The sequence below is a fragment of the Labrus bergylta genome, chromosome 13, assembly GCF_963930695.1.
Source record: "Labrus bergylta chromosome 13, fLabBer1.1, whole genome shotgun sequence".
Taxonomy (NCBI): Eukaryota; Metazoa; Chordata; class Actinopteri; order Labriformes; family Labridae; genus Labrus; species Labrus bergylta.
This window is the reverse complement of record NC_089207.1, coordinates 22,756,829-22,777,781: the sequence shown is the minus strand read 5'-3', so window position 1 is coordinate 22,777,781 and position 20,953 is coordinate 22,756,829. Positions and strand designations below refer to the sequence as shown.

The following is a 20,953-nucleotide window of genomic DNA, read 5'->3' as shown; positions in this document are numbered from 1 at the left end:
ATATACTACTCACCTTGTGTAAGCAGGAGTCCATGATGTTCTCCAAGGGCAGCCTGCAGGACAGGCCTGGATAGAAGCACTCTCTCTGGACACAGCTGCAGAGCGGGGCCCGCTGACTGCCAGATGTAGAGAATTCCTCGCTCTTGCAGTGTCTGGGCCTGCTCTTCCACAGGGCTGACATTAAAAAAAACACACATCTATTGCTATCTTCTCTGGTTTGAACCTTATATTAAGATGTTACAAGTTCTTCACCTGCCAAGTTTCTCTCCAAACCCAAAAGAGTAGAAAAAAACCTGGCAAAAATGATCTTGTTGTTTTAGTTTAGCTTTGGTGGCATATGTTCTTTGAAAATTAAATCCCAACTCATTCATCCATCAACCAATAAATGTTTGCACAGCACCTGCAGGCCCTGACTTGCAGTTATGTTTCCAGGGAGGAGAGAAACGGCGGCAAATGGCTGAGCAGAAACTGTCTACAAAACACTCCCACTACTGAGCTGGACACATCCTAACGAGCTGCAAAGCAGAGGTACAACACTCAAAAGCCACGCTTACTATTTGCCAAGGTTAATGCAAAAGCCTCTGGAAACGTTAGCCATCTTATAGGGAAGCAGGTTATCAATATATGTAATATCCAGAAAATCTGTTTAACTTGAGTGTCAAATTCCAAATATTAAGCAAAAAACTTAAAGGTCACATATTATTCTAATTTTCAACCAGTCTAAATAGGTCCCAGAGCTTCCAAGACATGTCTGTGAAGTGTCTTGCTAAAACTCCACTCTGATTCTGTATTTTATAATGCCTTTAAAGCTCTCTATTTGTAGCCCTGCTCAGAACAGGCTGTTTCTGTGTCTGTAGCTTTAAATGCAGGTTAGCTGTGTTAGACCACGCCCCCTCTCTGGAAGGGTTCGGGCTTTCTTGCTTCATGCCCAATAGTCTATGGTGAGAAGGCAGACTCAGAGGGCAGAACAAACACCTAGCTGTGGGAGTGTCCGCCACTTGGGGGAGGGGTTACTGCCCTTTGTGATGTCATGAAGGGAAAATCTCCAAACTGCCTGTTTGAGGACACATTTTCTGAAAAGTGGAACTGAGAGACTGAACTTCTCTCATGACTGGGGGGGTTTGTAGACAGACTAGAGAGAGACCAACTATTTGTTTTAACATATCCGTATAAAACTTGCTTTGCCAAATACCTCTAAAGTTTTTTTCACTGGTTAAGGAGTTTGAATTGCTTATGTGAATCAGAGTTGCTTTATATAACATTATAAAATAGAGACGCACCTATTGTGAAAATCAGAGTCAATACCCAGACAGATGTTTAAACTGGAAATTTAGCCGACTGTTGATACCAATGTTTATTTCGAATACTCCTTTTGGTGTACGACTCCCACACCATAATTTTCTCTCATGTTTGATCATAAAAACATATCAGAGTTTGTCTACGAGGTGCCAACCTTTGCCCTAGAAATAAAACTCTTCTAGATTCCAGCATTAAATTTATACAACACAACAGATAAACATCCGCTACAAACTTCGATTCATGCCACATTGTTTGCAGATGGGCCGATGTTTGTCAACAGGGTGGATAGGATATCGGCTGATACAGATGATAAACCAATGCATCGGTGCATCACAATAATCTAACATCTTGTTTAGATGACATTTAACAGAAACACAATTTAATTAGCATCTCATTTTGCATCAAATGGACTTTCTGGAGTGTGTGTGTGTGTGTGTGTGTGTGTGTGTGTGTGTGTATGTGTACCTCTCCTCTCTGTTCTCCATCACTTCAGATTCTCCATTTCACAAGACAAAGAAGACATCTTTATCAACATATTTCCAAATCTCTGTTGTTCTGTTCACTCCCAACAATTATTGTGATGAAGAAAACGCAGTCCTCCGCTCTGTTTTGACACATCTTGGGTCCATCAGGCTGCAGGTGCCTCCTTACTGTCAATCAACCGTTAGTAAAAACAATGACTTAATTCAACAGGTTAACATTAAGTGTGACATCATGACATGTACAATAAAATAATCTATTAATGTCCATTTGTTCTCTAGCTCAGTATCACAGTAATAGAAAATATTGTGTTTGTATTTAGAGATGCAAATTTGTGGACCTAGAACAGACATTTCTTAAGCCATTAACGAAAACATTTATACCATAGACTGACTAAATTATCTAAACTTATGGTCCACACTTAATCATTTTTAAGCACTTTTGAATGGTGTCTTAAAGACTTCATAATCAAAGCATAATTTTTCTTTTTCTATTTCCAATTTCAAGGAACTTTAATACTCATTTGACAGTATCGTCTTCTTAACACAACTTTGAACACAGTAAATTGCTGAGCGATGCTCCTCTGCTTCAGATCATATTCAAAGTTTTGTCAGGCTTTATTTTCTTGTTGCTAGGTAACACAACAAACCACTTAAACACGATACCCTCACCTGAATGTCATTATGCTATCATTAGCTGCTCTACCTGGTCAAATCAGAAGACGTGTTGAGACTATGAAAATATGCATACCTGTAAGTTGAGGGTCAATAATACGTTTTCCAACTTTTTGTATATGAAACGTTTGCGAGTTGTAATTACCTCTTAAACACTTTGCACGCTGAGTGTAATCATCTAATGTTACGGCTAACGAAACTGACGTAGGCTAGCTCGATGCTAAAACTGCTAAAGAAGCAAACTAAACTTACCCAGTGCATTTTTTTTTTAAACTCTGAAGACCGTGTGAAATAATAACGATGCAGACACTCTGAATGGGTACCGACTACCGTGTCTAAGTGTCCCGACAGAGACCCTGATCTATTGCATGTTTTGCATGTCTGAATCAGTGCCGCGGAGTGAAAGCAGAAGTTCGTTCTGACAGTTCTGTGTTGTTCTGGAGAACAAGCTGTTCGACGGGAGCCGAGCAGGGACAAACAGAGCGGAGGTGACTCACCTGTTGCTGCGGTGAGGCCTCACTGTACACTCTTAATGTTAACAGCCTACACTATCGGTGTTGAGACTACATATCTGTGAGCGTGTTTTCCCATATGAAATATCTACATATTCTTTATTTGCTTCGTTCACTTAGACAAGTTAAGGCTACATAGAAAACGGTAACATACAAACATTTCACAGTCTGGTCCTTTAAGTCTATGAACAGGCCTGTTCAACTAGACTTCTTCTGAGGGGAAGATTTGAAGAAAAAATAAAAATAAGCGCAGGGGTAGGAGCAAAATCCTTCATTCTCATGTCTAACCTAACCCATACATGGCCTGTCCATTAATTTAACACTCGACTTTTCAGAAGAGAAGTAGGCTTAACATTTTTGTTTTTCACAGTGATTCCTTAAAAGCATTTTTATTCAATTCTCTATATGAGTCTTCCCTGTTTTGTTTTTACTTTACGTTTGTTCTCTGTTTCGTTTGTGCATCAAGCTTCCGCAGGCGAGATAGGTCTGTTGTAAGACATTTAGGGAGTGTCTGCTTTCACATAGGCTACGTTTCAAGGCAGGTTCTGTTTTTTATTGTTAAAGTGAATCTATAGGCAAAACAAGTTTGACTTAATTGGAGTCGTACGTCGGCTGATCGACCGGTAGATGTCTCTCTTTCTGAGCTCCATTACCTTTACATCAAGCAATAGGGTCTTGGACTACACTTCAGACGTAATGTAGTCATATTCACGATTAAGCTGAATGAAATGTTGGCTGTAGATTACAATTTAACCGTTTGAACATGCCTTTGGGTTGATCAAATATTAAGATAACACAGCATGCACAACATAACATCCTTATAAAGTATAAGTACTAGCAGCCTATATGTTTTTCTAAGATTTACTTTTATTGATCCCCGCAAAGGGAAATTTCAGTTTTTACACTCTGTAGGTCATGCAACACACACATGCACAAACAGGATCCTGTAGACATGCACTAATGGAGAGATGTCAGGGTGACGGAGCTGCCCACAGCGGGCGCTCCAGAGCTGATGGCCGGGAGGGGGTTTGGTGCCTTGCTCAAGGCACCTCAGCAGTGCTCAGGAAGTGATCTGGCACCTCTCCAGCTACCAGACCAACTTTCATATTTGGTCCTCACCGGGACTTGAGCCGGCGACCCTCCGGTTCCCAACCCAAGTCCCTGCAGACTGAGCTACTGCCGCCCATAATGTGAAATTTATTTAAAACGTCTTTCATAAGCATTCCTTATTTAAAGCCTTGTTTTTTAAAATTGTTGTCTTATTTTGTGGTGATTTGCAGTCCTTGAAATATCTACCTTAGTAATGATCTATGTCTTCAGGCACTTTGAGTGTTTGTTTGTGAACATGTTATGGGTATCCCATGCGGTCATCACAGCAGTGTCCTCTTGACCCCGAGTCTGGGCTTATTTAACCTTGCCTTCTCTTTGGCATCACAACATTTCACTGATGGCATTTTGGATCCTCCAAGCTGAACTGTTTTAAAGCAGTTTGTAAAACTATTAAGCTATGTGGATTATCATGTTACCTACAATGAAGCTCCTCTCTCTCAGACATTCTCCAGGCTATTTTATTAAGAACAATAAAATACATGAATGTATGTAGCCTATGAAAACGGGGCTAGAATATCCTTTTTACATGTGCCTTTTTTTTCTTTGGCTATACCCTTCCTTTCATCCATGTTCGTGATCAGCTCTTGTTTGCTGTTTTAGTGTTTCTGCCCAGCAGGTTTTGGCTTCAGCTTTTACTGCTTGCAGTAAAACAAGGAAAAGGGGAAAAAAAGGGAAAAGAGGAGCAGGGGCAGGGAATCCAGATAAATTGGCTCTTATATATTTGCCTTTGTTGAGCTGAAAGTGAGACATTAAAACTTATAGCTGCTGGCAGTAGTTCTGGGCTCTCTTACAAAAAGCAAGCTTTTTCTTGCTCAGCTGTGTTCATCACACAATCATCTCATCATCATCATGTCAGCTGCATCATTTTATAGAGATACACTGTTGATGTTGATATATTCTCATGTTGTATTTTTTTAACTCTTAAGCATTCTATATGATTACAGAGAGTAATATGTGTATCTTTTTTAGTTTGAATCTTCAGCTATGCAAAAAAAAACAGTGAGAAGGTACTGGAAGAACATGTGCACCCAGGATTTGACCGTCTCATTTTTTAGCTTTAATTTAGATCAATAATCTAACAAGGACAAAATGATTCTGTGAACCCAGAAACTGTTACAATAACCTGGAAGGCTGCAAAGGTTATCAACACTCTCATATGTGGAAACTTCTCACCAGAAGATGATCCATTTTATCAAGGAGAATTAACTTGTGCATTTAAATGTATTTTTGTGCAATCAAATGATCATCCTTTTAAATTAAATTAATGTATCTGTGCTATTACACAAACTGGCTCAACAGAGCAGTGACAAAAGAGGGAGACCACACATAGTCGGCAACATTGTGTGTGTGTGTGTGTGTGTGTGTGTGTGTGTGTGTGTGTGTGTGTGTGTGTGTGTGTGTGTGTGTGTGTGTGTGTGTGTGTGTGTGTGTGTGTGTGTGTGTGTGTGTGTGTGTGTGTGTGTGTGTGTGTGTGTGTGTGTGTGTGTGTGTGTGTGTGTGTGTGTGTGTGTGTGTGGATGAATGTCAAACTCCAACACAAAACACAAACAAACAAATGATAACAGTAGTATGCAGCAGTAGATTCAGTGGTTTTTAGAATCCCAAAACCAGCCTGCTCAGGTGTGCTGCATTAGAGTCCTCCCTGACTCCACCCACATCTACCTGCAATAAAGAGAACACAGACAGCACAGGGAATCAAACAGGAAGAGGCCAGCCTTGAGGCCATCACACATCAAACTATATAATAATAGGGATGAACATGTAAGAAAAAGGGTCAAACCTGTGCAGGTATTGAAAAAGAGTTGAAAATTCAAATTCATATTCTTAATAATTTGCATTCAATAAGTTGGTTAAGTCCTTTAAATGTAGAACGCATGTGTGCACACATGCACACAACTATACAAACACATGCGTAGCAACTCCATGCCGTGACCTGAGCAGCCAGTTTTCACTGGTCCAAACCCTCATAAACTTCAATTGCTGCTGGAAACAACACACCCTGGATTTACAAGGCTGCAAGCAGTATGTGTGTGCAACGTTTTTAAGGGGGGTAAAACTGAGCAGAGTTTCAGCCAGGCCACAGCTACACAGCAAGTCTGAGAGAGAGCGGTTTGTTAGACCACAATGTCGTGACGAGTGGAGGAATAAGTTACACACAGAGAGCACAAAGCTTCTAATGTATGTATAGAGAAAAAACAAACAGTTAATATTTTTTAATATATTTATAAAGATAGTAATAACATAAATTAACTGAATATTTTTGTTTCTGCAAATCCTGGTACAGCCAACAGTAAAGTGATAACTTTTCTCTCAAAGCGTATCATTTTCTAAAAAAGGAAAAACCTTCACGTGTCTTTCAATTCTGACTTTTTTTTTCATAATTAAGAAAAAAGCAGCATCAGAATAAATTATTTGAAATATGATTACTTTTAAAGTATAAGAAATATATTATACAATTGGCTGAAGTGCTTAGTATTTAGATACAGAATAAAAAACTTAGATTGAACTTTGGATGTCTTAATTCACAGTATCTGCCCACATTTTTATATTTACAGGTACTTACTTTATTCCAACATCTGCAGAGTAAACACTCCAGCTGCCTTCAGGGTAATTTCCAACACAGTGTATAAACTGCATCAGGAGAGTGCAACTTATGCCAAACAAATGTCCTCATTTCCCTGGTGTGCTCTCCACATGTGATTTCTCCAACGTTTGCTTTTAGAACCTGTGAAAGTAAGGATATGGGGCTAGCTAGCTGGATTGATGAAAATCAATAGTCAGCAATGGATCTTTTTTTTTTAGCCTATCAAAAGGGAGGCCTTTTTATTTATTTGTTTGTGCGGTGTGTGTGTGTGTTTGTGTATCTGTAGGGAGCATATTTAAAGAACATTGAAAACACATGTCTGGAGCCTGATAAAAACATCTGAAGCACAGGGTGATTTGGCATGATCTTTAGAAACACACAATCACGCAAGCATGCTCTCTTGGACTGAGGAATTTTGACCCTCTGGGAACCTGAATCATACACAATGAAGAACTTTATTATAAAAGGTATGTTTCATCAGGCTTTAGTAATCTAATATGTCAAAATGTTATTCCAAATTTTAATAAATAACTGTTTAAATATAGAAGTTGTATCATGCTTAATTCAGCTCTGTTATATTATAATAAGAGGGCGACATGTTAATCAACATGTTCCAACTATATGTTATCAAACCCAACAGAAAGCTGCATTATTGTTTAGCAATATAACAGAAACAGACAGACAGCTCCGCAGTAGATCATGTGATGAAAAATATTGTTATAATCACTTCTGTCACACTGTCTGTTCAGGTAAGAAGAATATATGAAGACAGATGTTTCTGTCTTTCACAGGCAGATATGTATGGAAATTGTGCAATGGCAGACTATGGAACTGATAATTAAAAAAAAGTTTTATATTGAAGTTATTTTAGTTAATTTTTATACAATACTAGTTTAGAGAGAGGATAGTCAGAAACCTAGATCGCATGTTCTCAATCAGAATTCATAATCAGCCATCTCAGGAGTTTGAGGTTACAGAACTATTGTTCTTAATTCACAGCTCCCTTTGAAAGAATGTTAGGGATACATATTTGGTTTAGCATCACAATTTTTTTTTTTTTTTTAAGTGTAATTAAAGTGTATCCTCTCTGAATGGTGTGATTCAAAGCTCAATTCAAAGGTGTGAAAAACATTGGCTTAGCATGGACATGACAGGAGCGGGAGTCATAAAACGAGACAGCAGTGACCATCTGGCTCAGGTCAAACTCCCACAGAGAGTGATGATCACAGTTTAGTGTGTGTATGTCTGTGTGTGTGTTTGCGTGCTTGAGTCTGTGTCACTGCTTCCCCCCGTAGAGAAAGGTGACGAACACAGCTGTAAGTTTGACCTCAAACTGCAGGAGGCCTCCCCCCTCCTGATCCTCTTCCTTATCCATGCTCAGGGTTCCTCTCATATAGCTATTTAACGTTCTTTGTCTCCTGTCTTTTATGTATTCCAGTCCCTTTTATCAATTCTCCATCAAAAAGTTATCTCGAGATGAAAACAAGCCACACATGGAAAACTCAGAGCAAAGCTTAGCACAGCAGCCATTGTTGTGTCACCTCCTCCATTACTTTGCATCAATTAGCACTTCAACTCAAAGACCTGTGTGTGTGTGTGTGTGTGTGTGTGTGTGTGTGTGTGTGTGTGTGTGTGTGTGTGTGTGTGTGTGTGTGTGTGTGTGTGTGTGTGTGTGTGTGTGTGTGTGTGTGTGTGTGTGTGCGTGTGTGTGTGTGTGTGAGTGAGAGAGAGAGAGAGAGCTGGGGGGTTCTGGGCAGTGGGAGGGGAGTAAAGGTTTATTGTGAAGTTAAGAAAGTAAAAGAGATTTACTGGGTGCTGAACTCAATCTGTTGATCTGAGGGGACATGAACAGCATTACTATTCAGGTTTTTTTTTTTTACAGTGTCCTGCAGTCTAATGTCATATAGTAAGTGTCCATGACATCTACTTTAGGGCAATTCTTCTTGTGTGCCATTGCATGAAAACTTTCTCCAAACTAAATATGTGGTTTAGTTTTTCTTTTGTCGATGTTAACCAACAAACCCACAGTGTGATTGTTAAAAACTCAGTGTACACACTTTTACCTCAAAAATCACAATACAAGCTTCAACTACAACCAAACATTTGTCATTTGTTTGACATGTGTTATTATTATCTTTCTCAGGTGCATATTTTTGTAGACCATTGGACTCTCACCACCCAGAAAAGTTTGTTTCACTTTTTTTTTATTTTTTGACAAAAAGGAAGTTTGACATTCCTACTGAGAAACATAGTTTTAAATTTGCTTTTTGGAGCTGATTTGATAGGGAAACCCCAAAGGCAGCAAAGGGCCCAGGCAGGAATAAGGATTAGGTCTCACCTTTTATTGTGCACTCTGCCATGTGAGAAACCTGGGTGCCCACAAATTCTGACAGACGCACCATTGATAGCATTGGAATGGGCTGCATCTCTGGTTTGGCAGCTCTCATGCTAACAATTGCAAGGCTCTCATGTGAGAGTGGTGACAACCACTGAGAAGACTACTGTAAGGGAGCTCCCTGCCTTTCAGGAGACTTGCAACACACGTCTCATCCCACCCAGTGCACAAACTGTTTACCCTGTGGCCATCTGGCACACAGTATCAGTGTCAGTGCAAGAGAGGAAGTGTTTTACTGTCACTTCTTTACACTACAAACCATCTAAGGCCTGCACTAATGCACCTGTGGACAGCTGTGGCTCAATGGTAGAGTCAGTCATCTCTTAGCCAGAAGGTTGGGGGTTCAATCCCTAGCTCCTGCAGTCGCATGTCTGATAAGTCCTTGGGCTAAACACTTACTGCTCCCACTGCATCATCGCAGCGTGTTAATGTGTATGAATGGGTTAGTTAATACTGATGGACACCTCTGCTGTCAGTGTGTGAATGGGTAGGTGTTACATGCGGTGTAAAAGCACTTTGAGTAGTCTGAAGAATAGAAAAGGGCTCTACAAGCTCAATTCCATTTACCTTTTACCAAATAATCAATCATCGGCTTTTATGGTTTTGCCATTATTCACAAAATCTGCCATAAAATACTGTGGTCATTGTTTCTCTTCATATTTTTAGTTCTGATCCCAAATCAGAAAGAGTGGAATCTACTGTGGTCATGTGAAGAAAGGTCCCAGGACCCTTAAATGTGCATAGCCCACTCGAGGGATTAGTTATCATTTTCATAAAAATTAAGTTTACGATTATGTTCTGTCATAGTTAAAAATGATCTGTTGGTGATCAGGTAGTATGAGGCCTCCATTATGTTTGCCCCGACACCTTTCCTGTTCAAAATCTACTTATAACATGTAGTGAGCTACTCTTGAAAGGTGCTATATAGATACACTTTGTTTACTTATTTACTGATTCGACTTGGCAAACTACTGAAAATAAACCTACTATCCCAATGATAGATGTAGTTTAACAACTGTTTTAATTGAACTACATAGATGTGGTTTAACATACTAATCATTTCATACTGAAATGTTTCTGTGACAGCCAGAACAACGTTTGGTGAGTAATCAGTCTCAGATAGTCTTTAGACTGGTTCATAAAAAACAATGAAACAAGCTGGTTTCTCAACTTACCTCACTGGCTCATCTTGTCCCTTTCTACCCTAATAATATCAAACTTCTGGATGGTTTACTTGTGTACTGTGCACCTCTTACCTCCTTCATGTTCTAGTTAGCTGCTGACAAGTTGCTAGCTGTGTGTTTGCAGACTGCACTGTTTATGTTTAACAGCATAGGGGTTTGTTGTTGTTGTAATCATGTGTGTTCCCCTGTGGTTGAACTCATGCTTGCCTGTCTATGCCCAACAGCAGGGAAGTTGGGCATATGGAAAATATGTGTGCTGGCGTCTTCTCCTCATCTTTTAAAATGTGATTTTGGACTGTTATAGAGTGCTCCGCTGCGCTTCAGCTTTGTTGCGGAGGAAATGTAGCTTGCCATGACTACTTAAAAAATAAAACAGCTAAGCTACTGAAAAGCTATTTGATTCCATGATTCAGTGGCTTCCACAAAGCTACTGAAAATGTAGTTTAAATACTCATTTGTAGTGATGTTACTGCCCAGCTCTGGCTAGGCATATCATACAAAGCCTGTGAAAGAATTTATAGGCCTTCCACCAGTTAAACAAAATAAAATGGAAACTAAGCTTTGTTGACAAAAAAATTACCCGTTTGTATGAGATAGAAAGTCATAAATAATGAAGTCACAGTAATGAAGAGTCCATCTGATAAAGGGCTTATGTGCTGAGAATTACACTGAGCGTGTGTCTTGTCTCTATAATGTCCTTTGACATAGGCCGCTGTTTGACCTCCACTCCTCCATTGGTTTTTCCTGTATGTTTGATATTTGAGATTGTTTTTTTTTCTTCAATAGGAGCATCACACAGAGGCATCAAACACCTACAGATCTTATTGTGTACCCACATATTATTTGCTCTGTGTCCAAATTAAGCCACTGTGGAAGTATAAAAAAGATCCAAAAGTGTCCGCCTGAGGCAAGATGAGAATTGCCCTGAAGTCCCATACATTCCCATACAAAAGACCCCATGTTAAAGCAGAATTAACATGTTTGTAACCTAGTTCCAAAGTGACATTTGGCCATAATTTCTTAATAGAAACACACTGTACATGGGGTGAATGTTTTATAACTCTGATTTGGTTTTCTGAAGGATAAGGGTAAGGGTCATAATTAGGTCGCGGCTAGGCTGACTGACTGAGGCGGGAGCGTTGTTGTAGCTGTATGTCAGGAGGCATAAAGCCAGCCTCTGCTCCAGCTCTTTGCCTTTTTGTCATGATCATTTTAATGTCTTGATCAAATTATTGAGACATTTGCGTTCTTACATACAGCCCCTTCAAGTAATATCCAGACATTTTTGGGGGTAGAAGTCTTTGGAAGGAGCTTATGTGTCCATTTCCAGTCAATAGTTTGCAGCAACATTGAGTTGATGAGTGTAAGATCTCCATTGATCTGTGTGAGGAGCATAACTTCAATAAACATTACTTACACCCTCCGCATGCTAACTTTGATATGATTTGTTTTCCATTGTATATTTCAACAACATTCTTCTCTGAATTTACTGCATGGAGTTTTCATGCCAGACAGTTTTGAATATAGTTTTGGTCTATGTATGTATATGTGTGTGTGTGTGTGTGTGTGTGCGTGTGTGTGCGTGTGTGTGCGTGTGTGTGCGTGTGTGTGCGTGTGTGTGCGTGTGTGTGCGTGTGTGTATGTATTCATATATCTACTGCTATATTGTGTTTAAAGCAACCGTAACGACCAAATTTCCCACTGGGATTAATAAAGTATTTCTGATTCTGTATGTATGTACATGTACCTATATGTACTGTGTGTGTGTGTGTGTGTGTATGAATGTATGTATATATGTACGTATGTATGTATGGGTATGAGTCTGTGTGAGTGAGAGATTAGACCAGGACTGTAGGCTCTCTGTATAGCACTGACAGACACAAACCAGCTGCCTGCATTCCTCTCTCTCTCTCTCTCTCTCTCTCTCTCTTGCTCTCTTTTTCTGGCAACTTTTTAAGGTTGATGTCCCCTCCCCCTATTCAGACATGTCCCACACATTCTTCTGTAATGCTATATATATACTGACCTATAAGTCTGAAACATAAACACATAAAATAAAACAGGCCGCCGCGACTTAATGAAGACACATTAAAACAATAGAGTAAGCTTGTTTCTTTGCATCAGTGTAAATGTAGCACCTTTTACAGCTTGCTTCAAAGTTACTATGTTTAACACAACTGACTTATGTGATGTCATCTAACCTCACTCAGTCAGAGATTGAAGACATCCTTATATTCCCCACAGCAAACCACATCCCTCTTGCACTATGTGGGAGTGCTTTACTAGCCTTGTGTATGTATGCTTTCGCCATTATTGTTGCCATGACTACCTGCTCTGTGGATGCTAGCTTCACATTGAAGACATACCGTTTTACATTATCCTAAAGGTTTAGGTTAAGAAGAAGAACTGGTGGTGTGTAACCACTCAACTAAAGTAATGCATTTAACCTGCAACAAGGAGGACCGAAGACTGGTGGTGCTAGCACTGCTAATGTTAGCCACACTATGAAACCAATATGACATCGTTTACCCGCTGACGCTGTGTTAAACAATTTGAGCAGAATTGTAATCTTTTTTTAAACTTTAGACTAGTTGATTAAATTGGATTTTAATTTGTGTGTAGCTTATTTAATATGAGTCGCTATAGTAGTTCTTAAATAACAGCTAAAAATAAAACAGTTCCACTGTCATTAGGCCTTTGTACTTTCACATTGTATCCACCACAGCATGATATTGACGTCCCAGTGTGTGTTTGCACAATGTTTGCACTTTGCGTTTTGGCATGGTGGAAGTGCAGGGCATGTAAACATACAGCGAGATCTTCATTACCGATTGCCACCGCCCACCCCGTTACCACTGATCATGGATCAGGGGCGGAACAACTTCACCCCACCTTTCTGCCGCCTTGCATTACACATTGCAGATGAGGTATAAGAAAGGTGTAGCTCTGCATTTGGTAAAAGTAAATACAAATACTAAAACTGCTGTACACATAATAAATAACAACTATGACCAATTCAAATAACTTCCAATTTATATATAATATACAGTCCATGTAGATTTCAGCAAGACCATTAACTGACAAGGTGGCTTAAGATTTTAGCTCACACCTGAAAAACACTTTACCTTGGTTAGACCGACTTGGTCAGCCAACATGTCCTGCAAACCTTCTTCAAATTTAAAAACCTCCAAGACCAAACAAAAAGTCTTGTGTTTTTCCACCTCTACTCCACATCCAAATAGTTGCTCAGTGTTGGGTTTCACACGAGCTCAAAAGCTTGGTGGTCACACTTTTGGCTATCCTCGAACTGAGCAAGCACAGTCCGAGCCTTCAAAATCTTTATTTTTTTTATTTTTTATCTTGGTCTACTGTAAATATACTTGATGTTTGTGTTACACTTTTTTTCTTCAGCAGATGTCCAGATGCATCAGACTGCAGTTACAACAGTGACTGACTGTCTGAAAACCTCCTAGGCTGCCCACATCTGCTTGACCACTGCAGACATTATTTACATAAATACACACAGACACACAAACAAACAGCTACAGTTAACATGATGAAGTGCAACCATTTGACCTGTTGTGGCCACTAACTGCTGCATTGAAGACTGAAGACAGAGAAAAGAGGTTAGAGTGATTCAAACCAATTTTAAACACCATCAAATATCATTTCATCCCATTTTTTCTATTAATTTAAATAAGATGTTTTAATGTGCATGCTGTAGCCTTGTCCTGGTTTTGAAAGCAGTTAAAGTAGTGTTGTAGAACAATGTCAAAACAAGTTGATAGAGTTTACTCATCTGAACCCAAGAGACTCTTAAAATGCAGTTTGTCTTGGTTTTCAAACATTGTCATTGTTTTTACTTTCCAGTTTGATCACTTTCACTGCACTCAAACCAAATTGAAACACTGCTGGCAGATATTCTTTTGTTGAACGCTCTTAAAACATAAAGCTCACTGCCTATATCCCCATACAATAACAGGAACGCTTAGTGAGTATCTTCCGCTGGCTACACTCCGAATAAAAGATAGTTTTGCCCCGGAATACCTAAAAGTAGGGTCATATTCAGTCTGTCCCTTTTGTTTTGACAACCAAATTCCTCTGAGATTAAATACTCAACTTAAGCTGTCCTCTTTTCAGAAGAAAAGGAAAGAATGAACTGCATCAATATTTATTTAATTAATGACTTGTTATTAAATTAAGAATTTAAATTTAAATGTAATACCAAGTTGGAAAAAATGTAGAACGAATTTTATGAGTACACCATAAGTGTCAATCTCTTAATATCAGCCTGCCATCGGGGTGAGATTTTATTATCTTGCAGAATATGAACCAATTGCTAAATGACAGTGTAACACAGACAACATAAAGACTTGGGAAATTAAACTTTGCATTAAATCATTGTTGCTCAAAAACTCCAGATCAGTCAACTGGCTAATTTTGATCTAATTTGTCCTTTTCTTTATCGACCATTTGGGAACTTTTCTGACTTTTCCCTTTGGTTCCACTCTTCTTACAGCTCTCTCTATACTTCTATGCCCCCCCCCCCCCCCCTGCCCTTTTCAACTTCTCTGTTCTTCCTGTCCCTTCCCCCACCCCCTTTTATCCAAACTGGGTGGAAACAAGCCAAATGCTGCAGGGCCACCAAAGGCACCTCCTACAACCTCACACAAGGTTGCCTGTGGTTAGATTGATCATGCTGTCAATCCACATCACTGCAGCTTTGGTTGTTGATGCTTTTATTCACCCAATGATAGAGATCAGTTGTGGGGTTGCATCTGATTCTTTGCCATGAAAGTCTTAAACTTGTATTTAAAAAAATAAGAACAAACAGGTAGCCTACTTGCTGCGGGCGAATGGTTAAGAAAATTCAATTTGGGCTTCAAATGTTCTGCCATGATTGCTCAGTGTTAACATGTTCTGCACATAGTGAGTGACTGTGTTTAGGGATTCTGTGTGTTAACGGAGAGAGCTCAACTTCACAGCTGCAGCGTTTTGTTTGTTGCATTCTAGAGGGAAAAAAATAACGAGGAAAAAAAAAAACATAAGTGTGTTGCCCCCTAAGTAATAACTGTGATACAGCTTTCTTTTAGGCTATATGAAGTAAAGACCAATCAAGAACGATTCCTGTAGGAAAACAAACGCTGGGATAGGCTGAGACGTGATCCCGGTTTCAAGGCGCCCTGCGTTCTGTCGAAGGGTCTTGTGAATGGAGGGGGGTGCCTGAAAACCGGTGGAATCTGCACTGAGTAAGGAGAGCGAACCCTCTGGTCCTCCAGCCGCTCAGCATGTGAATCGACGCTCTGTGTAAAGTCAACTCGAAATCTATGGAAATGTAAGAGTTTTTTTTTTTTTTTTAGTTCGCAATGTTTCTTGTTTTGCTCCAAAGCAACGACGCGTAAATCTCTACCGCACGGAACAATCGGAGTTTGAATCAATTCGCGCAAATGGGACTTTAAGTTTTTTTTTTTTTCCTCCAGCGGATTGGGGAGTGAGAGCGGACTGCTTGGAGTCACTTACAAAGACCATGAAGAAGTCATGACACAGCGAACGTTTCACTTCAATTTGTTTTGGTGAAAAAGACGACGGACGATCAAGGTGACTCCTGCTTGATGAACCGGGGCTAAAAAAACCCAAAGTTGAGACAGTTCGTGTGGGCTTTTTAGTGTGTTTTTCGACCGTTTTCAACTCGCCCTACTTGGATCAAAGTTTTTCTTTCCCTCCCCCCCCTTTCCTCCTCCTCCTCCTCAACTATGGCGTCGGCCAGGTCCACGGCTGGCTCTGTGTTACTGCGGATCATGTGGCTGGTGTGCGGGCTGTTGCCCTCCACCACTTCTGCTCAGCATTACAACAGCGAGAGTGGGATATCGGTTCCGGAACACGGGTTCTGCCAGCCCATCTCCATTCCGCTTTGTACCGACATCGCCTACAACCAGACCATCATGCCGAACCTACTGGGCCACACAAACCAGGAGGACGCCGGACTAGAGGTGCATCAGTTTTACCCCCTGGTGAAGGTCCAGTGTTCTGCCGACCTGAAGTTCTTCCTGTGCTCCATGTATGCCCCGGTGTGCACGGTGCTGGAGCAGGCCATACCCCCCTGTCGGTCTCTGTGTGAGCGGGCACGGCAGGGATGTGAAGCCCTGATGAATAAATTCGGCTTCCAGTGGCCGGAGCGTCTCCGCTGTGAGGCTTTCCCTGTCCACGGAGCCGGCGAGATCTGCGTGGGTCAGAACACATCCGAACCCAGCAGCCCGGCCTCATCGTCTTCCCCTTACGCGCCCGTACCCGTGACCCTCCCCCCCCCAAACGGCGGCCGATCCAACCCACGCCCGCCTCAGCACAACCAGTACCACCAGTTCTCCTGTCCCCTACAGCTGGAGGTGCCTTCCTACCTGGGCTACCGCTTCTTGGGGGTCAAAGACTGCGGGGCCCCATGTGAGCCCACTAAACCCACCGGGATCATGTATTTCAGAGAGGATGAGGTTAAATTCGGCCGGCTGTGGGTCGGAATCTGGTCCATCCTGTGCTGCGTGAGCACGCTGTTCACGGTTCTGACCTACTTGGTGGACATGCGGCGGTTCCGATACCCCGAGAGGCCGATCATCTTCTTGTCCGGGTGTTACTTCATGGTCGCCGTGGCCTACGCTGCGGGGTTCTTCCTGGAGGATAAAGTTGTCTGCGTGGATAAATTCAAGGATGACGGCTACAGGACTGTGGCGCAGGGTACTAAAAAGGAGGGCTGCACCATCCTCTTCATGGTGTTGTACTTCTTTGGTATGGCCAGCTCCATCTGGTGGGTGATCCTGTCCCTGACTTGGTTCCTCTCCGCCGGGATGAAATGGGGCCATGAGGCAATCGAAGCCAACTCCCAGTACTTCCACCTGGCAGCATGGGCCGTCCCAGCGATCAAAACCATCACCATCCTCGCCATGGGCCAAGTGGACGGCGACGTGCTCACCGGGGTTTGTTTTGTTGGGATCTTCAACGTGGACTCCCTGCGGGGCTTTGTGCTGGCGCCGCTTTTTGTCTACCTGTTCATCGGCACGTCCTTCCTCCTCGCCGGCTTCGTGTCCCTCTTTCGCATCCGCACCATCATGAAGCACGACGGCACCAAGACGGAGAAGCTGGAGAAGTTGATGGTGCGCATCGGCGTGTTCAGCGTGCTGTACACGGTGCCGGCCACCATCGTGATCGCGTGTTACTTCTACGAGCAGGCCTTCAGGGAGCACTGGGAGCGGACCTGGCACATGCAGACCTGCAAGCGGTTTGCGGTCCCCTGTCCGGTCCACAACTTCGCCCCCATGACCCCGGACTTCACCGTGTTCATGATCAAATACCTGATGACTATGATAGTCGGCATCACGTCGGGATTTTGGGTCTGGTCCGGGAAAACTCTCCAGTCATGGCGGAGGTTCTACAAGCGCCTTAGCAACGGTAACCATGGAGAGACAACCGTCTGAAGTTGAGATGATGAAAACGTACTAAAGCGACGGAGTTTTTGGATAAAACAACCTTGTAAATGAGGTCTATAGCTTTCATTTTAATATTATTTTTGGACACATTTTTTTAAGTTGGATTTTTTAAAAATGTTTTCCCGGTTGTGACAGCAACTCTAGCTTTGGACTAACAACTACAGTTCAACCTTTTTTTTTTTTGTTCGTCATTGGACTGCCCGCACTCCTGGCCTTTTTTTTTTTTTTTTTTTTTTTTAATTTTTGGGTTATGAACTGATGTGAATGGCCATACTGGTCTCTGAACTGTAGCCTAAAGCCAGGCTTTTAATGTTAATTTGTTACTTTTGATATGAAACTGCCTACACATAAACTTCAATATTACAATTTGAATGTACTTTATTCTACTTCTTGTAAGGACTTTTTGTAGATGGGGGGGGGTGGGGGATGAGCAGTGCAGATGTCACAGCTGAAAAGAGGTCGAAGAGTTGATCCCTAAATGAGCCAGCTTGACTGGGACGCCAGCTTTATAAGGGACGCCTAGAATATTCATTTAACTTTAAGCGTTTAGCTAAATACTCATTCTTCAATAATTGTTCCAATTGCAGTAAACAATCTTGGCTCTTCTAATGGGGACTAATGCATCACAGTGCAGCTCTTGTGCCAAGTTGATGCCCAAAAAAATGCCTTTTTTTTTTTTAAAGGGTTTCAGAAGTTTTCAGACTGTTGAGTAGTTGCTCCTGTGTTAAATGATCACTCCAAAGGTTAATGAAGTTATGTTTTGGTTTGCACAGCCATCCTTAAGGTTATACGTGTGATATAGTTTGATTCACTACATAGTGACCTGTTTTAAATGGTGAGACCACACACTCTCTCTCTCACACACACTCACACACTCACAGGCCTATCTGCATTGAAGAACAACAGCTCATTGTTTGTCTCTGTGTGTGGTCTCCAAAATGTTGGATCCCTTATCAAAAAGACTTTCAAGCTTTTAAGACATCCACTGCGCTGTTTCAAGGATCCTGAATAAATCCATATGGGATGGAAGTGGTTGCACAGGACTTTTGATGTTCTATCCTTTAAAGAGATGACTGTACATTTTCAAGCCTGTATTCTACCCTTCAATTTCACTTCATGTTCTCTAAGCAGACTCAACATTTAACGTGTCATTTTTCCCTTTCTGTAAACAGGATTTATGTTTCTGGTTCTAAAAAGTAAAACACCAGGAAGGAGTTTAAAGGTCAAAACTGAGGGGGTGCTATTTTTTTTAACTTGGAGAGTAGTGGACAAACACTATGCAGTGTAAAGCAGAGGTGGAGTGTTTATTCTAGGACTGTATCTCTGACTTTAATACAGAACATTACAACAAAACATTTATCATATTTGTAGGTAAAGTTGAGCATCCCCATTGTCTTTTGATTTGTTAAGGAGAATAATTGTTTAAAATAATAAGACATTTTTTTAATATTACAAAATAAGCAAATTTTTTTTTTACCACAATTTTACAGCATAACCCCAAAGGTATATGTCAGCCTGCTTGTTCTTTATGGACTGAAACTTGAGTAGTTTTGATGTATAACTATAAAGTATACAGTCATTGAAGTGAGAAAACACTACATTTAAGATTTCCCATTTTTTAATCCAGCATTGCTTTTTCGCACACGGGTGCTTCGAAATGAACCTTTTTAAAATAGTGGAAGGCAGCTCCTGATTGGCTTGAGCCTTTTCTGGTGACGTCAACTATTTTCTCTCCCGACATCACATCATGATGACAAATGGAAACGGACTGCAGCAATGGGGGAAAACTTGTAACATGATGACCTTATAAACCTGGTATTCCTGTTCGTTTTGATCTTGAAGTGGTCAATATACTTCTATTGGAAAAGAACACCATGATCCGACCCTTATAGGAAACTGTCAGCACAATATCTGTTCAAGGAATGTTACATTTTCCATGCAATTGTATGTACCTCAAACCCTGGTTATAACTAGTGTGTAGGATTGTGTTTTGGGAACAGGGGGAACACTTCACTATCCAATGATTCATCTGTCATTCATTGTGTTTATTCCTAACACCATTGTGAAATGGTCTTCCAGGAGCAGAGGATGACAAAACTACAATACCAGACTGATTTGTTTGTCTTGTAAATTGGTTTCAGAAGGAATATGTGTGTGTTATTGGAACTTATGCAACCCACCGAGTAAACACAATCTGTTTTTACGACATTTTGTATTTATGGGTATTCTCATTTTTGCCTCTTTTAACCTTTTTTTTTAATGAGATAAACCTGTTGTATGTGTACAGTTTTAATAAAAGCAATACGGTTTGTAAATTTTGGACCTCTGTGGTTTGTGTTTACAACCCCGGCTGTATTTTGAGCTTGATTGTGAATTTTCTGGAATCAGTAGTTGACAATACAATCCCCAAAACAAGAGTAGACTTACAAAACAAGTAAGTGTAGTCGGAGGTGTCAAAATATAAAGTGTTTGTTGTGAGATATTATCAGTAAAGGTAATAGCATGGCACATATTAGATATGGCAGAGTATTTTTCTTTTTAACACCGTCTTAATGTGTCCCTCAATGCTTTCACTTACCACCTAACTCTAAAGGTATGTCAGTGAAAATACTTGACACATGACTTTATACACTCACAGCACACAGGCAACATTGTGATGCTGGTTAGCAGGGCGCTTGAGCAACAAGTAAACAACACAAATCCTAAAGCCATTTAATGTTACTGACAATCATTTCACACCCTTCATTGGCGTCACTATTCTGTGTGACTATATGTGTGGAAAATTGTCCGCAGGTTTGCTGCTGTAATCATTTCAGAACAAGCTGTTTTGGTTATGTTCTTTATTTGCCATTCAAGGTTAAACTCAATGAAGGTTGCACATTTTTACATTTTGTTTACACATACAAACATACATACCAGAATTTAATTGAAAGAGTATGTGTTATATTTTTATTCCACAACACATCTGTTGAAATCCCATTCTACTAGATATGAACATTATGAGTTAGTTCTTTATACTGCACTGCCCTCTGCAGGCAGATGTATAGTACTACACACATTCTACAATTGAACAACTACAATTGTAAATACTAAGTGGAAAAGAACCTCTGCTGATGATGACCAGAGAGAAAGGAAAAGACTGATGATGCTGTCATCTTTTCTAGGCTTACCTAATGAAGTAAAAGCACAGCATTAAAAGTGAATCAACATTTTTGTTTTTTTATGAATAAGTTCTGTGTC

The 20,953-nt window shown here is 40.7% G+C and overlaps 2 protein-coding genes across 4 annotated transcripts in view; one reads left to right on the top strand and one right to left on the bottom strand.

Moving 5' to 3' along the window:
• Nucleotides 1-2,879, bottom strand: part of LOC109989374 (alsin-like) — a 29,588-nt gene extending 26,709 nt beyond the window's left edge. For all 3 annotated transcript variants that reach the window (XM_029278726.2, XM_029278725.2, XM_065962231.1), the window contains exons 1-3: nucleotides 2,706-2,879; nucleotides 1,765-1,949; nucleotides 14-174 (exon numbers count right to left, since the gene is read on the bottom strand). In XM_029278726.2, coding sequence (XP_029134559.2) covers nucleotides 14-174; nucleotides 1,765-1,784 — 181 coding nt within the window. In that variant the 5' untranslated portion in view covers nucleotides 1,785-1,949; nucleotides 2,706-2,879. The remainder of the gene's footprint in view (nucleotides 1-13; nucleotides 175-1,764; nucleotides 1,950-2,705) is intronic.
• A 12,584-nt stretch (nucleotides 2,880-15,463) lies between these two features.
• Nucleotides 15,464-20,028, top strand: LOC109989385 (frizzled-7-A). Its single transcript, XM_020641112.3, has 2 exons — nucleotides 15,464-15,573; nucleotides 15,719-20,028. The coding sequence occupies exon 2, from the start codon at nucleotides 15,992-15,994 to the stop codon at nucleotides 17,699-17,701; it is 1,710 nt and encodes a 569-aa protein (XP_020496768.1). The 5' UTR covers nucleotides 15,464-15,573; nucleotides 15,719-15,991; the 3' UTR covers nucleotides 17,702-20,028.
• Nucleotides 20,029-20,953: the final 925 nt, after the last annotated feature.